Source organism: Crinia signifera, chromosome 1, assembly GCF_055691185.1.
Source record: "Crinia signifera chromosome 1, ASM5569118v1, whole genome shotgun sequence".
Taxonomy (NCBI): Eukaryota; Metazoa; Chordata; class Amphibia; order Anura; family Myobatrachidae; genus Crinia; species Crinia signifera.
In genome coordinates, this window is record NC_139217.1 from 297535052 (window position 1) to 297557435 (window position 22384).

Below are 22384 nucleotides of genomic sequence, written 5' to 3' on the forward strand. Positions count from 1 at the left end.
AACTTCATATAAATAAGAGTAAGCAGCAACAAAGTTAAGGTTAGCAAAAGTTGAAAAAGTGTCATATACCGATCAGCCAGAACATAAAGCCACTGACAAGTGCAGTTAATAACATTGATTATCTTGTGACACCGGCAAGAGGTGGTATATATTTGGTAGCAAGTGAAAACAGTCCCTGAAATTGTGTTGGAAGCAGAAAAAAATAAGCAAGTGTTTTTTTTCTGAGCAAATTTAGAGCATTCTCCAAAACTTAAAATTTTGTAGGGTGGTCCCAGTATGCAATGGTTAGTACCTACCACAAGTGGTAAGAAAGGACAAATGGTGAACTGGCATCAGATACACTTGGTGAGTGAAGGCTAGCCAGTCCGGACCTATTCTACAGAAGAGCTACTGCAGCACACATTAGACCTAACTGTAACATACAATCAACACTTACACATGAGACAAACATTTAGATTTCTTTAATAAATGCAAAACATGATTATCACACCTAAAAAAAGTAGAATATGTACATCTCATCAATCCTGATTTAACCAGTTTCCTATGAAGTGATAGTTCATTAAACATTCAGAACAATGATAAGTAAGCTGTGGTTCTATGCTGGGAAAGAAAAGCTTGATGGGAGATTTACTGCATGGCTACAGATTGCCCAAGATTGATAATTATAAAGCGGTCCAAAAAAAAAAAAAAGTGACCTATTTGTAAAGCATGTATCTTCTCATATAATAGCCAAAGCAATAGCTGTGACAATATCACACAACAAAAAAACAGTCCAACAAATTGTGCTTATTCCTCCCAAGAATAATAATGCACACTGAATATAGTAAAAAGTTATACTCAAGAACCGAGCAAGCTATTCCATTTTTAGTTTTCTTCTGGAAGATCTCATATTACATATTTATAAAGACGTATATATACATATCCCTGAGTTATTTTACAGACACAAAATATATTTAACCGTTTGAGTGCCAACGTTGCTGTGAGAGACCCTCAAAATATCCCCTAAAAATGCAAGAATAGCTCACAGCGACTGTTCTTTTTTGGGTGCAATATTTAACTAAACTTCAATGAATTGACTTGGCTGTATTTGTATTTATTTATACTAAAAGAACAATCGCTGTGAGTGAATGCTTGCATTTTTAGCGGATATTTTGAGTATCTCTCACAGCAAGGTTGGCACTCAAATGGTTAACAAATACTTTTCTTTTTTGTTTACATTAAACTTGTCCGTTCTTCTTAAAATTCGAATTAATGTCATGAAAGATTAGACATGGGAACAAAAGTTGATTTTTTTCTTAACTAGAAAACCCCTCAGAAATCACAAACAGTAGAGCTATACACAAGGATTAGACGGTAGAGCAGTAAAAACACAGTGAAACATACAAACTAAAGTTTATGGCAATCTGAACAGCAACATATTTGTCAAAATCGGTCAAGACTTCGATACTGGCACTTGGCTCTAACAACTATAGTTTCAACTTAAATAAAATATTAACAATATTCTGAGGTAATGAATTAAATCAATGTACATGTATATAATGATTTACATAGTCAATTTTAAGACAAGCACTGCAAAATGAAAAATGCCCTTTAACAAGGAGAGTGACAGCTATGCTGGCCATTTATAGATTTTAACCAGTAACAGAAAACGAAAAAAAAAAGTGCTATGGAGACATGTTCTAAGCGTAAATGTTTCTGACAATAGTTGTTTCGCTACAAATACACATTTGCTTTTCTAGAGATTGTGCTTTTTTATTGCAGTTTCATTTTCTATTTAACTTTTAAACATCTTCACTTTATATCTCTACAATTCCCGATTTAGGATGCACAAATGTATAAAAAGAGATCTGTCGCCAACTTTCCTTGGTCACATGCACTATTTTCTGTAGAGAATAAATAATCCACATCGATAAATAGCAAATAGAAAGTATATTTTTACAATGAATGAATTGGGCATGGATGTTTTTTTGTTGATTAACCAGGACAGAACAATAAGACTATTTAACAGTGTAGATTTTAGAACTAAACTAATACTTGCCATACTTATTTTATGTGCCATCAAGTACATTATGTGCCTACAATTCTAAAGGTGGCCATACACTGCTGCGATGTCTCTTACCACTGACTCAGATGCGATGCCCACGGGACCGCACATCGGACCTGAGGGGACATCAAACTGACCCAATTTGGGACGATTTGGCGGCATCGGACAAAATTGGCCCAGTGTATGGGGGGGGGGGGGGGGCTTAAGACTGGCTAATAAGCATTTACTGTACATTAAATACCTAATTCTGGGCACACACCTACAGATTTCTGTCTAATCTATCTGGTGGGAACAAAAATCTGGCAATGTATGGGAGCATATGAGATTCATCCATTTGCTCCTGAATGCTGGAAAACAAACAATAGTACAAACAAACAAAAATAATTCAGACAAATTGGTTAAAGTCGTTTGATTTATCAAAATAAACCCAACAATCATTTTTATCCATTTTCCATTGTTTTGGATGGATCGATTGTCATTTTCTCCTATACATCTCCAGATTTTTGTTCTCACTAGACAGATTGGACAGATACATTTTTGTGTGTGTACCCATCTTAAATCCTAATTTCACTTTAAAGCTAAAAACATTTGTTAGGTTTATTACAGGGCATTAACATTTACAGCATGTTATTAATCTTTTTCATAGTTAGTGACATAGTTAATATTGAGGTCAATGGAATACTTGGTGTAGCTAGTTGGAGTTCATACCAAGCTATTAATTTTGATGTGCTTTTTAAATGTCTTGAAATACACATCGGCCATGTTTGATGTGGTACTGTAAATTACAGTTTATGTAAATACAGGCTGAGTGTGCCATATCCATAATTCTTGGGACCACAAGTAATTTGACTTTTTCCTTATTTTGGAATATTTGCCTACCGTAATGCAATATTTTGGGGATGGGAATAGCTGGTAAATGTACAGAAAATTAGCAAACTGATAAAATACTGTAAACCAACATTACATTTTAATTTAACTTTTTCAGTTGTGAGCTTATTTCACACATACTGTATGCCATTAGTCCTACAGAACATACCATACCTACTTGTGTCACAGGACTAGCTTTGATACATAACAGAGTTAAGGTGGCCCTACACTACTGAGATGTACACCGCAATGTATGGCCAGCTGATCCTTCCCGGGAGGCACAATCTGTCCTTTTACATATACCCCATGCAACCATTGTTCCCCGCCACCGGGAGGGGAGTCCGACGTTGGAGATTAGACCGCTCTGACTCGTCCGTTGCGCACGGGACAGCGCATCGGACCCGAGGGGACATTAAAGGCATCCGATTTGGGCCAATTTCTCTGCCCGATCCGTCAGAATCTGTTCAAATCGGCCTTAAAAGCAAAACAAAATTGCTAGAACACCTTGACTTGTAAGCAAAGATCATCAAAGTTCTACTTGCAGAGGAAGGCTTTTTGTCATTGAAGGGGTTAGATAATTCTTTTGCCCGCTGAATGCCTACCTTTTATGGATTGCTGGACAAACACTGAAAAATAAATCTATATTGCCAGCATTGTCTCCAGACCCATAACAAGAAACCCAATAGGACTGAACAACAGCTTGTCCAAACTCTAATAGTGCAGGTATCAGTGTTAACAGAATGCTCTCTGATTAAGTGAAGGGATGAGCTTAGAGCAGGCATTCCCAACCAATATCCCCCAAGGCACACCAACAGTGCAGGTTTTAGTGACATCCAGGCTTCAGCACAGATGGTTTAATCAGAATCACTAAGGTACTAATTAAGTCACCTGTGCTCAAGCCGGGATATCACTAAAACCTGCAATGTTAGTGTGCCTTGAGGACCGTGGTTGGGAATGCCTGGCTTAGACCACCTGCATTATATTCCATCTCAGATTCATTTTCATACCACATCATATCTGCACTGCATAACACCACCCAAGAACGCACATATATTGGAAGGAAAGACACCTTCCAGATAAGTAGCAGAGCCATCATTATCATCCAATATCCCCCACCGTTAGCTCAGTGTAACCTATAATCTTAAAAATACTTTAAGCCACAAGTTGGCCACAATTGGGCAATGTATGCACTGCAGCGGCCAACCAACAGACATCTCCTGTTCCTTTACTGGAACGTGGAAAATGTAGGAAGGAACTGAAATATCCTGTGGCCATAAACTGAGATATCTCATAGTACACGGTCATGATATCTGATGGGTGTCAGGCGGTCATATAAATGGATTGTCAGTCATTTTATCTGTCAGAGTATGCATTAGCATTTAACTTCTGGCTTAATTTGGCAGCTAAAACTGGCCACAAAAGGAATTATAAGCAGATTTTTAATACACATTATCCAACAACTATAATTGAAAATGTGTCCCTTGTGAGTTTTCAGACAATGGATTAGGTTTGCCTTTCTTTCTGCTCTTTTCCAGCAGAAATGCTGGAAAAGCTTAATGGGATGTGTAATTCAATAACAAATACAGTTCTGGTCTGCCTATGGTAAAGTGAAAAGCCCCATACACACAACCAAATTTTTTAAAAGATATCGTTCAGAGGAAGGGCGCTTCTGAGCGGCATTTTTTGATAAAAAAAAGGTTAGTGCATATGTTCAATATGGTTAAAGATGTGTTCCTGCGCATCCTTAATGATCCCTGATAGTGGAACACACAGATAAATTTTGACTATGTAGCTAACAATATCAGTGGGCCCGCGGGTTGTCTACTCTACTGCGTCCGGGGCTTGAGTAGCATAATCGAAATAGGTCTATAGGGTTTTTTCCCCCCAATAGAATAAGAATGTATATGTTGTATGTACAAGATTTGTCTTTTTGCCCTTTTGGGTCTGTATGAGGATTTTGATATCATTTGGCTAAAATCTGAAAAGTAGAGGCACCCGTGATAAAAAAAAAAGTTCATAGTAATCGGTTTCTTTTGTGCCTAGAAAGGTAAATGAAATACTAATTGTTCAGTATACTAACTAATCACATCCACAGAACAGTGTTTGAGAACATTTGCATAGCAGTCTATGGCAGCCATTAATTTCAGATTATAGAATACACTTTAAATAAAACTTAATTTCCTGTGCTTTTAATTGCTTATACTTGTGGCCTGAGTATCATGAATGCCAATAATGTAAGTATTTTATATTTAGGCATTGTCTGACTTGTTGATTATGGCCTCTTGATTTACTTTACACGCTTGAAGACTGTCAAATGGATCATTACCCAACTCTATTTATCACACAAATTGAGTGGAGTGCTTTAGGGCTGGTTACAGGATGGGTTGCGGGTAGCAGTATTCAATGTAAGTGCGGAGTACAAATAAAAAAGGCACAATGGCAAGGTGCAATTATATTTATGCTGTGGCATTCTTCTGGTTTACATAAAATAGAAGAAAGCCATCTCCAGCGATTTTAATGAGTGATGCTACAGCGAGCAAAACTATTACGGCATAATCTGACAATGATGAAATGAGGATTGCCTAATCACGGAACATGATATACTTAAGTCTATTTCACAAGTAGCCTTGTACAAAGAAGTAGTAGGACACAATGTTGAGACAGCTCTCACTGCTAGTAGAACGTCAAAAAGTGCGTAGAGACCATTACATCTAAGTGACCATCCTGATGTGCACAGGCAGATAAAGCATTGTAATTAGTCAGTCTCTCTTATTTTACAGTCTATACAAAAAGCACTGTAGCAAATGTATAAACATAATAATCAAAGACCTATGGTAGGCTCAGAGGTAAGAACTGCATACAATTCAATCCATGGATAGAAATCATATTCAATAACAAGCTTACAGAACATTGTGTATGTGTGTATGTATATAAATATATATATATATATATATATATATATATATGTAGATTAGTCCTACTGCAAAAGTACATTAAAAGCACTTGAACTCTGAAAATATTGGGGGAATGCTTGATCCCTTTCCCTTGTGATCTCTTAAAAACAAAGAAGCCAGTTCATGTTGTCTTAGGTTTCAATGGCTAGAAAATTGGTTTCATAGGCACACAACTAGTTATATCCAAAAGTGTATTAAATATGTTCTTATTTTGCTGCAAATTTACAGAAAATGACCAATGTACATATTTATAAATGTTCAATATGTGCTAGAGTAAACAAAAGCCCTTGAAAACAAAAGGGTAATGTAAAGTTTGTCACTAACTGTACACAAGTTTTGTGCATATCAGGTGGAAAATGTCACAATAAAACGCCTCAAACTTTCTGAAGATGCATTCTGTTTGAGTTGTACACAGCATTGTCCATTCACCATGTTGTTCCAGGTCTTCACTGCCTGTTCCAAACATCACGTCCTGAAGACAGTGACTCTGCGCAGGAAAAAAGGTCTATTTGCCATCTTTAAAGTTGGGCTAGCACATATCCTGCATGTAATCCTGTTACAGCCTTCATTCCAGGAGCTAAGACTTGCATACACCATAGAGATTTGCAACACGTGGCATCTCATTCTGTTTGGCATAAGCAGGCTATGTCCAAATGTGAATTTATCAAGCCATGTCATGCACCCATCACACTCCCATATATTCCCATGTTCTTTCAATTTTTATAGTGAGATCTTTAAAGGATGGACGCTGATCAATGTTGTTATTCCAGCACTCAGTCATGATGTGATAGATCTAGAAAAGAGAAAGGGAAAATGTATACGCATTGAAAGATTTTTTTTTTTTTTGTCACACGACCATCCATAATGCTGCTTTTGTACTCAAATCCCATCATTTACTCCAATTCTACTCTGTGTAAGATTAATAATCCCAAACTGTTCAAATGGTGTTTCATATAAAGCACCATTCAAGACCTTTTCATACATTTTAACAAACGGCAAAATGTATTATTAGCTTTAGTAGTTTGTGGATATTTTTGTTAAACTTTCTATTAACCCCTTACCGACGCAGCCTGTTTTTGCCTTCCTGACAGAGGCCATGTATCACTTAAGTGGGGATAACTTTTTTTTGCTTTTACTTATCCCAGTGATTTTGAGATTGTTTTCTCGTGACACATTGTACTTCAAGTTAGTGGTAAATTTTGGTCGATACAGTCTGTTTTTTTTGTGAAAAATACCAAAATGTCGTAAAAAAAATTGAACATTTAGCAATTTGCAAAATGTTAAATTTTCTGCTTGTGAGACAAATAATCATACCACTCAAAATAGTTAATAACTAACAGACCATATGTATACTTTATTATTACATCTTTATTTCAACCTGCTTTTAATTTTTTTGGACACTAGGGGGCAGCAGAGTCAAAATTATACACATAACACAGTAAACGTTGCTTTTGGCTGTTCACGTTTGAACAGCCAATCGCAGCGATCGCTGAGGGGGGGGGGGGCATCGGTGCACCCCCTGGGCAATGAGGGAAGATGTCTGCTGTCAGGGACAGCAGACATCATCCCTCTGTCACCGCGTCTATAGACACGGTGACAGTTTAAAGTCATGACGTACATTTACGTCATGTGTCGGGAAGGGGTTAATATGCCAATGTATATACTGTAGTTATACCTTATGCGATAACAGCAGTAAAAGTGTAATTTGATAATTAATGTATTAATTAATGAATAATTAATTTTTTAATGGAATAGCTTTATGGCACAAGACAGGTTCATTTTTACAACATACATGTACACAGTTCAAACAAATCCCAACATGTCCTGTATTTGTTGAATTACTACCTAGATATTGCATATCACTGCTGATTGGATTAGCCAAAGCCTGTTAATTTATATTAATCACATACCTCCCAACTTTTGAAGATCTGGATGAGGGACAATCCGCGCCGAAGTCGCGTGCCCACATTTTTAGGGGTGTGGCCTATTAAAAAGGTGGCGTGGTCTATAATTGCGACCCATCAGCGAGGCCATGCCCCATCTTTACCACTGTGGGGGCATGGCTAGCAGCTCTGCGAGCTGCTGACCATGCCCCCACCCCTCAGGCTGCGCATGCGCACAGCATCTATACACAGGTGATGGGGGACTCCCAACTCCCCCCCGCCACGGGACACTGCTGGCCCCGGGCGGGACGTGGGTACATACTGGACCCTCTTTGGGACCTAAGGGAGTAGTCCTGATCTGTTGGAGGCAGCACAACATCAGACAAAGCACTGCCAAATTCTCCCTTTTAACTAATATTACAATAAAGTTCTGAATTTCAAAATCATACTTTTGCCATTAGTGTGCCCCATAGAGAAGTACTTTGCACTGTTTGCAATTTCAATAAACTTCTGAAAGCACCCATCTGCATGATTTATAACCAATTACCGAATTATATCAAATCTACTTTTGTCAATACTGTGCTGTAGCTAGCTCTTTCTATTAGTTTCCAGAAAGGTATAGAGAGATAGGGCAGGCAATCTCGTTAATAAACAAAAGGAAGGGTTACGGTAACTTGAAGAGGTGGGAAAATCTAGGATTGTTTACTATAGAGAAAAGTACCTCAGAGACAACCTCTAAATATAGGTCTAAAATATCCCAGACATATACGATTATTTTTCTAATGAGCTTTTTTTACCCATATAAGAGGTCATTAACTAAGAATGAAGACCAAAGGTTTCATAAATTGAAACGAGGGAAGGGAAGTTACACTGCGGCATTCCTTACCACATGAGGTGGGTGTAGAAAACTCACTATCAGAAGTAAAACATGGACTGGGTACCTTTCTTGGTGTTTTCTGTAGATACAAGTGGCAGATTAAGTGATGTAGGGATAAAGTATCTAATCCCCTTAAAATAATCTGGAAGAAACACCCTGCCATCTGTGAGTTTAAATTAGCAAATGCCCTGGATCATTGCAATTAAAATATATCAATTGTCTAAAGAGGTTTTTGTTTGTTAACCTTACTAAGAATATACAGGTCATATTTGGTGATCTGTTATAAGAAATTTAGTGTAGCCAAGACGCTCCTGTGTGGCCCCTCTGGCATATCCCATCTGCTATGCCCACTCCTCCTATACAATCCATACATGCCTACCCTCTCAGAATTGCCGGGAGGATCCCCAAAATTTGGTCCACCTCCTGGCCCCCAGAAGGTTGGCAAGTCTCCCGCTTGCTTCCTTCCCAGAGCCCCCGCACCCCCCTTCCCCGCTGACTCACATACCGAAATTCACAAGTCCACAGAGAGGGGGCGGGGCTAAAATGACATGAATATCATTTTGCTGCGTTTTAGTAATGTCAGACTCATTCCCGCCCCCCTGGACATTTTGCCTCTCCAGGCTTATCCCAGAAAAGCAACCAAAGAAGTAAGCAAGTATGATACAATCCTACTGAAGAAGTTCCTGCTTAAACCCCGAAAACTGTGCACCATTCCTAAATGTGCATTGGTTGAGTTCTTTGTATTACTGTCTGAAAAGATATTTGCACCCAAATCTACAATAAAGTATACTTGAAGAAAATAAAATGTGTTACTAACAGCCACATGTTCAATAAAAACAAGTTCAATACCTCACTAGGGCAGCCGTCAGGTTGTGGCAGTCTCCCACTATTCTTCAACAGTTCTATCAGGTGAAATACAATCATTTGTCCTTGTTTATCATGCCCAATCATCCTCATGAACTCCTAAAGGATACATAAAAATAGACAAAGTAAAACAATATGAAGGAGTGGGGGGAGGGTCCAGAGGCTGCGCTGTAGACATTTTTTGAGTGGTTTTAGCTGCTGGGTGTTTGAGGTATACTACAAGATACCTTATGGAAATTTGTGGGTGAGGGTTTAAACCTTACGATGTCACCCCTGCGCTTAAACACACTCAGGTGTAGGTATGTTGCTTGTGAATAAGCACTTGATGTCTTTATTTTTGTTCAATAAGATTTATTGGAGTTTAGAATTCCAACAAAGAAATTACTTCTAGAGAGTGCACATGTGACACTAATACTTTTCAAAATTGAAAAATGTATGACAATATTTTACACACATAAAAACAATCAAATTTAAATATATGCATATACATCAAAAGATGTTAATAAAAGGCATAAAAAACCTGTGGACAATTGTCAATCTCTCTTAGAGTTGGTATGCTGGCAAGTCCCATAGGCTTAGTCCACTGTGTGGGGTCACAGATTACAGACTGATGGATTTTTATATACACCGGTATATATATTTCCAATATAGCCACAACTGAAGACTGGGAATTTCTGAATCTGTTCCCCAGAAGATGCTTGGTGGTAATATTATAAGGCCAATATCCAGTCCCTGAGCCAAAGAGATGTCAAATTGTACTTTCCGGTCTTTTACTTTTTAGTTACTCAGTCCAGTCTGAATAACCGGCATGGATAATAAAGTTGGCATATAGGTCAGATGCGGCTGCTGCTCACATAAGCTGACAGTAGCTAGGTACGACTGGAGCCGGTCGATCACCAGTGGGAATCTCGCATCTCAGGTTGCAGTAGTTCAGAAACCAGCAATGACGGTACTGTACGTTAAAGTTCTGAGGAAACCGACACACTTTAATGTCGGAGAAACATGTAAAGGACTACTCCCAGTGACCTGTGTAAACCGTGGACATTGTCACCTTGCTTTACCTGCATGTACAGGACCGTCATTGCTGGTTTCTGAACTACTGCAACCTGAGATGCGAGATTCCCACTGGTGATCGGCCGGCTCCAGTGTTATCCTGGAAACAAGCCAAGGACTACAAGCGGCCGTAAGTCTGCTCCCTTACGAGTGTCAGCCCCCAGCCGAGTGAGCGCTGACGGCTCGCTGAGGTAGTAATTGAATACTAGCTACTGTCAGCTTATGTGAGCAGCAGCCGCATCTGACCTACAGTATATGCCGGCTTTATTATCCATGCCGGTTATTCAGACTGGACTGAGTACCTAAAAAGTAAAAGACCCGAAAGTACAATTTGACATCTCTTTGGCTCAGGGACTGGATATTGGCCTTATAATATTACCACCAAGCATCTTCTGGGGAACAGATTCAGAAATTCCCAAAGTTAAATACAACTTCAGTTGTGGCTATATTGGAAATATATATATATATATATATATAAATCCATCAGTCCGTAATCTGTGACCCCACACAGTGGACTAAGCCTATGGGACTTGCCAGCATACCAACTCTAAGAGAGATTGACAATTGTCCACAGGTTTTTTATGCCTTTTATTAACATCTTTTGATGTATATGCATATATTTAAATTTGATTGTTTTTATGTGTGTAAAATATTGTCATAAATTTTTCAATTTTGGAAAGTATTATTGTCACATGTACGCTCTCTAGAAGTAATTTCTTTGTTGCAATTTTAGTTTTAGTGGGGAGTACAGAGCCCCCCAATTGAGAGCAGCAGGTGTCACTTGCTCTAAAAAATTAGAAATAATAATTACAACCAATATCTTATTTGTGCGCCTGATTGGCTGGTGCTTCTTTTGTGACCCCGGTCTGTTTGGACCCGGTTGCCGTGTGTCTAAATATATCATGCCACACCCGGTGATACACTTCTGGTGGTCACTAGAAGGACCAGTCCTATATAGGAGTTTAGAATTCATACAGCATTTAGTAAACATAAATATAAAAGGTAATAAAAACATGAGAGTATATAATCAGCCCCTGTTGCCGCCCTGGAAAACTGGCAAAAGTTCCCTGGACAAAAAAAGTTGTTAGTTCCTCCTTACCAACACATTTTGGGCCATAAAAGTCCCTTTTTCAAGGTCTTTGAAAAAGGGCCTTGTATGGCCCGAAACACCTTGGTGAGGAGGAACTATCAACTTTTTTGTCCAGGGACCTTTTGCCAGTTTTCCATCTAAACGGCAGACCCACCTCAATCTCGGTTACTCGGGTGAGTTGAGGTGGCGAAGATAGGTATATCCCATGAGACATTATTTTAATATTTTTTTTATCTGTACATTCGATGTTGAACTTTTTATCTGGATTTCAGTGTTGCTGAATAAATTACCTTTTTACCTGTGGACCTTGGAGCTTCCATTTCTGGTTATAAAGCATCCAGGACTGGTGACCAAAGATACCTATATGTGCATATAGGGCACAGACATAAGGTAAGCCCTATCCATTTGGGGACGTGGGACCAGCTGCAGATCCAAAAGATACCTTTACATGCAAATAGGGCGAGGGAGACAGGTCAGTAAAACAGATTGGGTACTGTGTACGGAAATCTCTACAACTGAGTCTGTCTGACCAATCTCCCATTGCCATGTTTGCAAATGTAATCAGAGAATGATCAGGCTTCTTTTCCCCCAACTAACAGATACCAGTTAAGGCAGAAGAAATCCCCCAAAGGACATGTACAGTAAGTAGCCAAAATGAATGCATTAATTGTACAAGAAGATTGTTCTATGTGTGGAAAGTTGTAGCATAGAAACCAGGTAGTTTAGGGATTGATTTATAGTAGTGCCATTCCACTAACACTTTTTATGCAAACCTGTGCAACCATGATCAGTATCTGTACTTGCAACAGCCCCCTGGTAGGCGCACGAAATCTGCCAGATACAGGCTTCTCTTTCCCTTATGCACCACTCCGAATTGCACAAAACTTTAGATACACTGCCACAAATCACGGAGGTTGTGGCCACCCAGTTCCCAATTCCAAATTACCCTATTTGACAATGACATATCAGGTCAATTTATGTTTGACTCAAACTAGTAGAGAGATGCCTAAAAAACAGTAAATTTGCATCCGTACATGCGCTGAATGCGATCACTCACTGTTTGTGCCAGTGAAGAGATTCATGGGTACTTTTTTAGTTTCACGGCAGCCGATATATCGGATGTGATTTTTTATCTGTTCATAACCCCACTATCCACTATGCATAGAGTTAATTTTATATAGTGTGGCGAGCACAGAAATCCGCGTCCGCTCGCCACGCTTCGGGCTCGGTGGCTCGCCACACTATATAAAATTAACTCCATGCGTAGTGGATAGTGGGGTTATGAACATGTAAAAAAAAAATATCGATATATCGGCCGCCGTGAAACTAAACAAGTACCGATTCATGACTCAGCAAAAGGCCCAATGCTAGCAAAAACAGCTTCTACTTAAAAAATCAAGTAAAAACAAACATTCACTTGTAGTAACCCAAGTTTTTTTTTTGCATGCGTGGAAATCAGCAAAGCCTCCCTGATATATACAAAGATATCCCCTTCAAAACTTGCCTGATATCATGGCTTCTGTTTTTCTAAAATAAACTTTCAATGCTGGCCGCAGACTGTCAAATGTACTGATGTTTTTAGACAATCCGCAGCCGTTTTTTCGCCGACAGGCCCACTTTCTGTCACTCAACAGTGGCAACAGTGAATTTTAAATGTCCAGTTAAAGTTGAGCAGAGCAAAAACAACCTGGGATTCAAACGTCAGAACGTTCCGACAGTCGGAATCCTGGATTAAATACTCCCCTTAATCTATGTATGTAAAATATACAATATACTGTATTTGTTTTCAGGCAATGCTTTTACTGTAACATATGAAAATAGATTACTATTTTACAGATATCAAAGTAAAAACTGACAAAAATTTAAAATCTACCTAATTCTTCTATAGCTACATACTCCGAGCAATAATACAGAATCCCCCTGAAATTTATTTGTACAGTATACTTCTGTTGAGCATAGAACCAAAAGAGTCTAATACAGGTAAAGTCTCTGAGAATGGATCCTCACAGTTAATTAAATCTTCCCAAACGCATGAGATTCTAGCCTAATATCCTGAACTATTATTGTCACAGACATGGACCAGAGAGCACACTTGCCCACTTTTAAGACCTCTCCTACAGGACTAAGGAGCAGATGTCTGCACATTTGAACTCTGCAGTAAGAAGGTGTACATCATTCTGTTTTTGCTCTTTTTTATTTCATCATATTAATCAGGACCATATTATTGAAAGCACACAACACCCTCCAATAAACTGAAGTATAGTTCAGTCATAATTGTTCTAGCAACCGAATATGGGGCACAAATCACAGTGAAAAACACCCCTAACGCAATGATGCCAACTTCACATGTAACAATTCATATTTAAAAAGCTAGTGATATCCAAACCAATAATCTTCGGCTAGACTTCCCATTAATGGAGTTCGATTTGCAACAACAAATCATGCTTTACCACTGCGCCATTAAATTTAAGCTCTGTATGTGATACATACAGTACAGGTATGTCCTCATACACCAAGACTCAATACACCACACAGCACAAACACCGGTCCTGATGTGAGTGAGCGGGCAACTCTACTAGTGTTGGGTGTCTTTTTTATGACAAAAATGCATCTCAATGTGTTTGCTCTGATGGCATCAAAACCCAGCTTACTCTGTGTTGTACCCCTATTTATTGTTTTATACTAATCAAAAGTTTGATATAACAGCCAAATAAAAATGTTTCTGTAGTCACAGAAGTCTACATTTTTATTTTCATTTATTGCTAGATTCAGATGTGTCCTCATACATCTAGCCTCAATATACCATGCAGCCCAAGATGCTGGGTGTGAATGAGCAGCCAGGTCCTGCTCTGCAACAAGGAGACTGTGCTGATTAATTTAATATATTACATGTATAATATCTGTGACTGTCTGTAAAGGGAGCAGATCAGAACTTGTATTGGGGAGGTGGGGGGGGGCTTTGACTACTGCATAAAAGCACTTTGTGTACAGATTCAGAGACCCTCTCACACACAGTTACTGTATACAAGTGTTGAATAGAAAACGAATCAGCAGAGGCTCCTTTTGCATCCTAGTTGCACTGAGTTACATTTTTAGGGGAAAAGACGGCCAATGCTGGAAGATTCTCAAGCGACCTGCTGTGCCCAGAGGGATTGTTTAGTGTGACTGCAGCAAACATGTATGAGGACACCTGTACATAGAGGTTTGAGTTGATTCATAATTTAACCCCTTACCGCCGCAGCCTGTTTTTGCCTTCCTGACAGAGCCCTTTTTTTTCAAATCTGACATGTATCACTTTATGTGGGGATAACTTTTTTTTGCTTTTACTTATCCCAGTGATTTTGAGATTGTTTTCTCGTGACACATTGTACTTCAAGTTAGTGGTAAATTTTGGTCGATACAGTCTGTGTTTTTTGTGTGAAAAATACCAAAATGTCGTAAAAAAATTGAAAATTTTGCAATTTGCAAAATGTTAAATTTTCTGCTTGTGAGACAAATAATCATACCACTCAAAATAGTTAATAACTAACAAAGACCATATGTCTACTTTATGTTGCCATCATTATTTCAACCTCCTTTTAATTTTTTTGGACACTAGGAGGCTTAAAATATGAATAGCAAATTCTCAAATTTTCAAGAAAATTTCAAACACTGATTTTTTTAGGGACCAGTTCAGTTCTGATGTGACTTTGAGGGACTTGTATGTGAGACACCCCCATAAATGATGCCATTTCAAAAACTGCACCCCTCACAGTATTCAAAACAGCATTTTGGAAGTTTGTTAACCCTTTAGGTGTTTCACAGGAATTAAAACAAAGTGTAGGTGAAATTTCAAAATTTCATTTTTTTTTGCTGATTTTAATACATTTTTCTAAGGAACACAGTAGATTTTACTGACTAAAAATTGATTCCCCCAATTCTTTTGTTTTCATAAATATCCTATATGTGGCCCTAGTGTGCACGTTGACCAAACCACAGGCTTCATAATAGAAGGAGCACCTACTTGATTTTGGAGCCTCCTTTTTATGAGATTATTTTTTAGGCACCATGTAGGTTTCTAGGCACCATAAGATGCTAAAAGTTAGGAACCCCCCCACAAGTGACCCCATTTTGCAAACTACACCCCTCAGGGAATTCATCTAGGGATATAGTGTACATTTCAAACCCCCAGGGGTTTCACCAATTTTGGTACAACTGGGCTGTGAAAATGAAAAATTAAATTTTTTTGCACAAAAATACAGTTCTGGCTCAAAATTTTTCATTTTCACAAGGAATGAAGGAGACAAAGCACCCCAAAATCTGTGCCGCAATTTCTCCCGAGTACGGCAATGCCTCATATGTGACCAAAAAATACCATTTGGGTGCATGGCAGGACTCAGAAGGGAAGGAGTGATATTTGGATTTTGCAGCACAGATTCTGGTGGAATGAATGGTGGGTGCTATGTCGCATTAGCAAGACCCCCGAAGCACCAATACAGTGGAACCCCCCCACAAGTGACCCCATTTTGCAAACTACAACCCTCAGGGAATTCATCTAGGGGTATAGTGTACATTTCAAACCCCCAGGGGTTTCATCAATTTTGGTACAACTGGGCTGTGAAAATGAAAAATTACATTTTTTTACACAAAAATGCAGTTCTGGCTCAAAATTTTTCATTTTTACAAGGAATGAAGGAGACAAAGCACCCCAAAATCTGTGCCGCAATTTCTCCCGAGTACGGCAATGCCTCATATGTGACCAAAAAATACCATTTGGGTGCATGGCAGGACTCAGAAGGGAAGGAGTGATATTTGGATTTTGCAGCACAGATTCTGGTGGAATGAATGGTGGGTGCTATGTCGCATTAGCAAGACCCCCGAAGCACCAATACAGTGGAACCCCCCCACAAGTGACCCCATTTTGCAAACTACACCCCTTTTTATGAGATTATTTTTTAGGCACCATGTAGGTTTCTAGGCACCATAAGATGCTAAAAGTTAGGAACCCCCCCACAAGTGACCCCATTTTGCAAACTACACCCCTCAGGGAATTCATCTAGGGATATAGTGTACATTTCAAACCCCCAGGGGTTTCACCAATTTTGGTACAACTGGGCTGTGAAAATGAAAAATTACATTTTTTTGCACAAAAATGCAGTTCTGGCTCAAAATTTTTCATTTTCACAAGGAATGAAGGAGACAAAGCACCCCAAAATCTGTGCCGCAATTTCTCCCGAGTACGGCAATGCCTCATATGTGACCAAAAAATACCATTTGGGTGCATGGCAGTACTCAGAAGGGAAGGAGGGATATTTGGATTTTGCAGCACAGATTCTGGTGGAATGAATGGTGGGTGCTATGTCGCATTAGCAAGACCCCCGAAGCACCAATACAGTGGAACCCCCCCACAAGTGACCCCATTTTGCAAACTACACCCCTCAGGGAATTCATCTAGGGGTATAGTGTACATTTCAAACCCCCAGGGGTTTCACCAATTTTGGTACAACTGGGCTGTGAAAATGAAAAATTACATTTTTTTACACAAAAATGCAGTTCTGGCTCAAAATTTTTCATTTTCACAAGGAATGAAGGAGACAAAGCACCCCAAAATCTGTGCCGCAATTTCTCCCGAGTACGGCAATGCCTCATATGTGACCAAAAAAATGGCAGGACTCAGAAGGGAAGGAGTGATATTTGGATTTTGCAGCACAGATTCTGGTGGAATGAATGGTGGGTGCTATGTCGCATTAGCAAGACCCCCGAAGCACCAATACAGTGGAACCCCCCCACAAGTGACCCCATTTTGCAAACTACACCCCTCAGGGAATTCATCTAGGGGTATAGTGTACATTTCAAACCCCCAGGGGTTTCACCAATTTTGGTACAACTGGGCTGTGAAAATGAAAAATTACATTTTTTTACACAAAAATGCAGTTCTGGCTCAAAATTTTTCATTTTCACAAGGAATGAAGGAGACAAAGCACCCCAAAATCTGTGCCGCAATTTCTCCAGAGTACGGCAATGCCTCATATGTGACCAAAAAATACCATTTGGGTGCATGGCAGGACTCAGAAGGGAAGGAGTGATATTTGGATTTTGCAGCACAGATTCTGGTGGAATGAATGGTGGGTGCTATGTCGCATTAGCAAGACCCCCGAAGCACGGTGAAATGATGAACCTAATAATCCATAGATGTGTGGTATATTTTAAAACACTCCTTCATACATAGGCCGGGTTTGTCGGGGCAAGTTTTACAGTGGAAAATAGTTTGCTTTCTTATTCCCTTTTTATAGCAAACTTTGCACCTTTTTTGTGTCCTGCCCTTTTTTCCAGTGGAGGGGATTTCGTTAGGAAAATGCTGCCCTGATACAATACGGGGGCCAGTACTAGAAGTACTGGGGCCAGTACTAGAAGTACTGGGGCCCTCTGCCTGCTGGTTCCCAAATATTAGGCCCTTTATGACTTCCTCTTGAAAGTGCATAAATGTCCCCGTCTGGCTGGTAGAACGGAATAGTATGTAAGCGTTATACAGTGCCATCTGGATGATATACACGGCCAGCTTCTTATACCATATTTTTGTTTTCCGCAGGGCACTGTACCTGCTTCAGTACCTGATCTGAAAGATCCACTCCGCCCATGTACTTATTGTAATCTAGGATACAAATAGGTTTTGAGGTGTGGGTACTGGTACCTCGTACAGGGACGGAGGTGGTACTGTCTCCGTGAATTGTTGTCAGTATAAGGACATCCCTCTTGTCCTTATATTTGACCAACAACATATTTTTGGGAGTTAAGTTGTGATTGTCGCAATTCCCCCCAAACACCTATAAAACCCCCCCCTAATGAAAAAAGAAAAAAGATAACATACAAGAGGGAGAACGGAGAACAAGATGAACTACGTATCCCATATAAACGATATCGAGATCTGGACGATTGGCGCAAAAACCAGCAAAATATCAACCGCATCAACCACAAAGGTTATGATACGCACCACCGAACAGATGAGAGGCGGCAAGAAGGAGGATGGGAAAATTACCAACAAAGGAACCAAAGAAAAGAAAGAATATATACACCTATGAGAAATAGGAACCAAAAAGGTGAAAAGATCCACCATCGCCAGAATCGAAATGCTTTTATCATTAGGGATGAATGGAATGACGAGACTCAACAACAGAGAACCCCCTATAATTCCAGAAAACAAAGGAATTTTTTGGACCGAGGCAGGAGGAGAACCAACAATTTATAACTATCACATACAAAAAAAAACGTAGAGGAAAGAGAGGGGGAGGAAAAAAGAAAAAAGAAGACACCATAGTAGGGACATCAGAACCACAAGAAAGTGAGAATCCCTCCGAACAACATCTTAACAATGAAGTTGCTGGAGATAATCGAATATTTAATTTAAGCACATGTCCTCTAACCTCGGATGAAACCTCAGTACTTAATCGAGGTTTGAAATACGCGATGGATAACAGGATAGATAAATTCAAAACGTATATCGATATCCAAAAGTTTACAAGGAAGTTGTCCCTGAAGAGATTTTTTGCTAAAGAAGATCAGGAACCCTCAACATCACAGGAAGTGGGGACTCATTTCAAACCCAAATCTACTTTTAATCCCACATTTGCAAAAGGCCATCTGGTAGAGACCTTCCAAAAATTGGTCTGCGAAGAACTGGAGCAAATAACTCCAAGATGGCCTAAAAAGCCTAACATGCCAAAAAAAGAACGAGAAGCGTTACAATCATTGCAGGACAACAAAGAAATAATAATTAAACCGGCTGATAAGGGCGGAAGTATTGTCATAATGGATAAGACCAACTATGAGAAGGAAGCCCTTAGACAGCTAAATGACAGAAATACATACAGCCTCCTCAGAAGTGACCCGAGTTCACGCATAGGGAAGAATCTCCAGATTTTGGTGAATCATCACCAAGAGAATAACAGCATCACAGAAAAAGAAGCTAAATTCATCATTAATAATAACCCATCACTTCCTGTATTTTACATGCTACCGAAAATCCATAAGGATGTAAAAGAACCCCCCGGACGCCCCATTGTAGCAGGAACAAACTCAGTGACCGCTAATCTCTCTGAATTCGTCGATTTTGCACTCCAACCAGAAGTGGTCAAAATCAGATCCTACCTCAAAGACACCATCGACATGATTAATTGTATTGAATCAACACCTTGGACGACAGGTAATATTCTTGTCACAGCGGATGTATCATCTTTATACTCCATTATTGACCATCAAATGGGAACAACAGCGGTGGAATACTTTTTAAATAAAGGAGGTATGGATAACAGAAAAATCCCATTCCTGAAGGAAGCTATTGGGTTCATCCTGAACAACAACTTTTTTTGGTTTAAGGAACGTTTTTATCAACAAATAGTAGGAACCGCTATGGGGACTAAATTTGCTCCCGCATATGCAAATATGTTTATGGGATGGTGGGAAGATTGTGTCATCTGGAACAATAACATCTATATAGACCACATTAAAGTGTGGAGACGGTATATAGATGACATCTTTTTTGTTTGGAGCGGAGACAAAACCACCCTAGAAACATTCTGTAATACCCTCAACCAGAATAATTATAACATCAAACTTATATTCAATCAAAGTGAAACAGAAATACAATTTTTAGATCTTAGTATTTATGTTAAAGATGGAACACTTCACACAAAAAATTATTCAAAACCCACCGATAACAATAGCTATATCCCAATTTCGAGCAACCACCATCCAACATGGTTGAAAAGCATACCATCAGGACAACTCCAAAGAGTTAGAAGGAATTGCTCTGAAGTGGAAATTTTTGCACATCAAGCGGAAGAAATGAAATCCAAATTTATTGAAAAAGGATATCAGGAAACCATAATTGACGAGAAAATCCAGGAACTGAAATCCAAAGATAGATCTACCATGCTGAAGTACCAACCAAAAAAGAAACAGGATGACGGGAAATCCAGTTTAGCTTTTATTACACAGTTCAATAACCAACATAAGGAATTGGAGAAAGCCATAAAAAAACATTGGCACATCCTGACCAAGGATCCTCTGTTAAAAGATCACATTGGAGAAAAGCCAAAGTTTATATACAGACGAGCGGAGAATGTAAAATCAAAATTAGTGAAAAGTGCGATCCCGGAACCAAGAGAGGGAAGAATAAAAACAACGGGGTTCCACAGATGTGGCACATGCCAAATGTGTAAGAACCATAAAACCACCCCAATAAAAGTAATTAATTTTACATCTACTGCTAATGGCTCTTCATACAAGATAAACGAGTTCATCACGTGCAATAGCAAAAATTGCATTTATTTAATTCAATGCAAGTGCGGTCTCCAGTATGTGGGGAAGACAAGTAGGACCTTGAGAGAGAGATGGACAGAACATGTCCGAAACATAAAGAAGGGCATGACTGGACATCTCCTCTCGGAACATTTTAAGAATAAACATCTATGTTCACCCCAGGAAATCACATTAGCCATAGGAATTAAAAGAGTCATGGGCAATTGGAGACAAAAAGGTAGCGAGGTTGCTCTGGCTCAAAACGAAATGAAATTTATATACAATATGAACACCTTGACTCCTAAGGGCCTTAATGGGGACTTTGAGATCAAATGGTTCCTTTAAGTAAAAGTCACTTCCCAGCAAAGTTATTAATTGCAATATACTTTCTCCACCTTTTATTTCCATCTATGTATATACACTCTGCTAAAATTATTATATTCCTCTGATATGGGAATATCTATCAACTGTAAGCGGCTTTTCCATTTAATACTCACTTAACCTACCCTTTGAATTCATCCCCTTTGCACTGACCTGTCCCCCATTGGTGTGCTATGTCTATAAATCTACCTAGTGTATTTGCCAGTCAGGCTTCTCCAAAATGGTGGTATAGGGCCTGTAATATCTTAAACTGTTTATAACATGAACACTCTTTTGGTATGGAATAAGGCTCCCCCAAAATGGCGGTGTAGGATAGCAGACTCCTTTTTTATTAAATATATTCATGTACCAGTGTGTGGAACATAATGAAAATGTTCTGGATGTTATACCATTGATTCATACCAGCTTTTATGTTTCTCTTAAAAAGACGAATATTCTGTATGTATTATATATTCCGTTGATTTAGTCAAAATGGCCGTGCGTGTCACAGTTACTATAAACATATGAGTGGATTGTCCATTCAGTGCATAGATAAAAAAGAAAGATGGAGGTGCGGCTCAAATATGCGGTCCATAGGACTACAACAGGGTGGATCCGTTGTGTGATAAGATCCACGTCACATAACGCCCCTAATTACGCCGGTTACTATCATCACGTACCTACGTCACTTTTTCCTCCCAGCCCCGCGAGTATACTGTAAGAATGGCGGTGCGTTCCACCGTGCGGCTCGCTGGGCGGAAGTGATGATTCCTCCCTGTTCATCCTCGCCCCGCCATTATACTGGGAGACAAATGGCGGTGCGTTCCACCGCGCGGCTCACTAGACGGAAGCAGGGATTCCCCATAGTGCAGCCGGTCAGCCGGAACTAGCATTGAATCCCACTTCCTCCTTTGTACCACGTAACGTGTAATAGTCATTAACTTCTGTAGGGACATTATACCAGGTTTATACATCATACAGCCCACAGGGTGAGATACCCTTATATGGACTTCCGGCTATATGTGTCAGGCTATTAAGCCTTTTCACCGTTTTTTTGGGTATTAACCCTATCGTTTTCTGAATGTATAACATGTAATTTTTATGAAATTTATGTAT

General features: G+C 39.3%; 1 protein-coding gene across 1 annotated transcript in view; it reads right to left on the reverse strand.

Moving 5' to 3' along the window:
• Positions 1-446: 446 nt before the first annotated feature.
• Positions 447-22384, reverse strand: part of JAK2 (Janus kinase 2) — a 196284-nt gene continuing 174346 nt past the window's right edge. Inside the window, exons 23-24 of the mRNA XM_083186002.1 lie at positions 9475-9588; positions 447-6658 (exon numbers count right to left, since the gene is read on the reverse strand). Of these exons, the coding sequence (XP_083042128.1) occupies positions 6551-6658; positions 9475-9588 (222 nt within the window). The 3' untranslated portion in view covers positions 447-6550. The remainder of the gene's footprint in view (positions 6659-9474; positions 9589-22384) is intronic.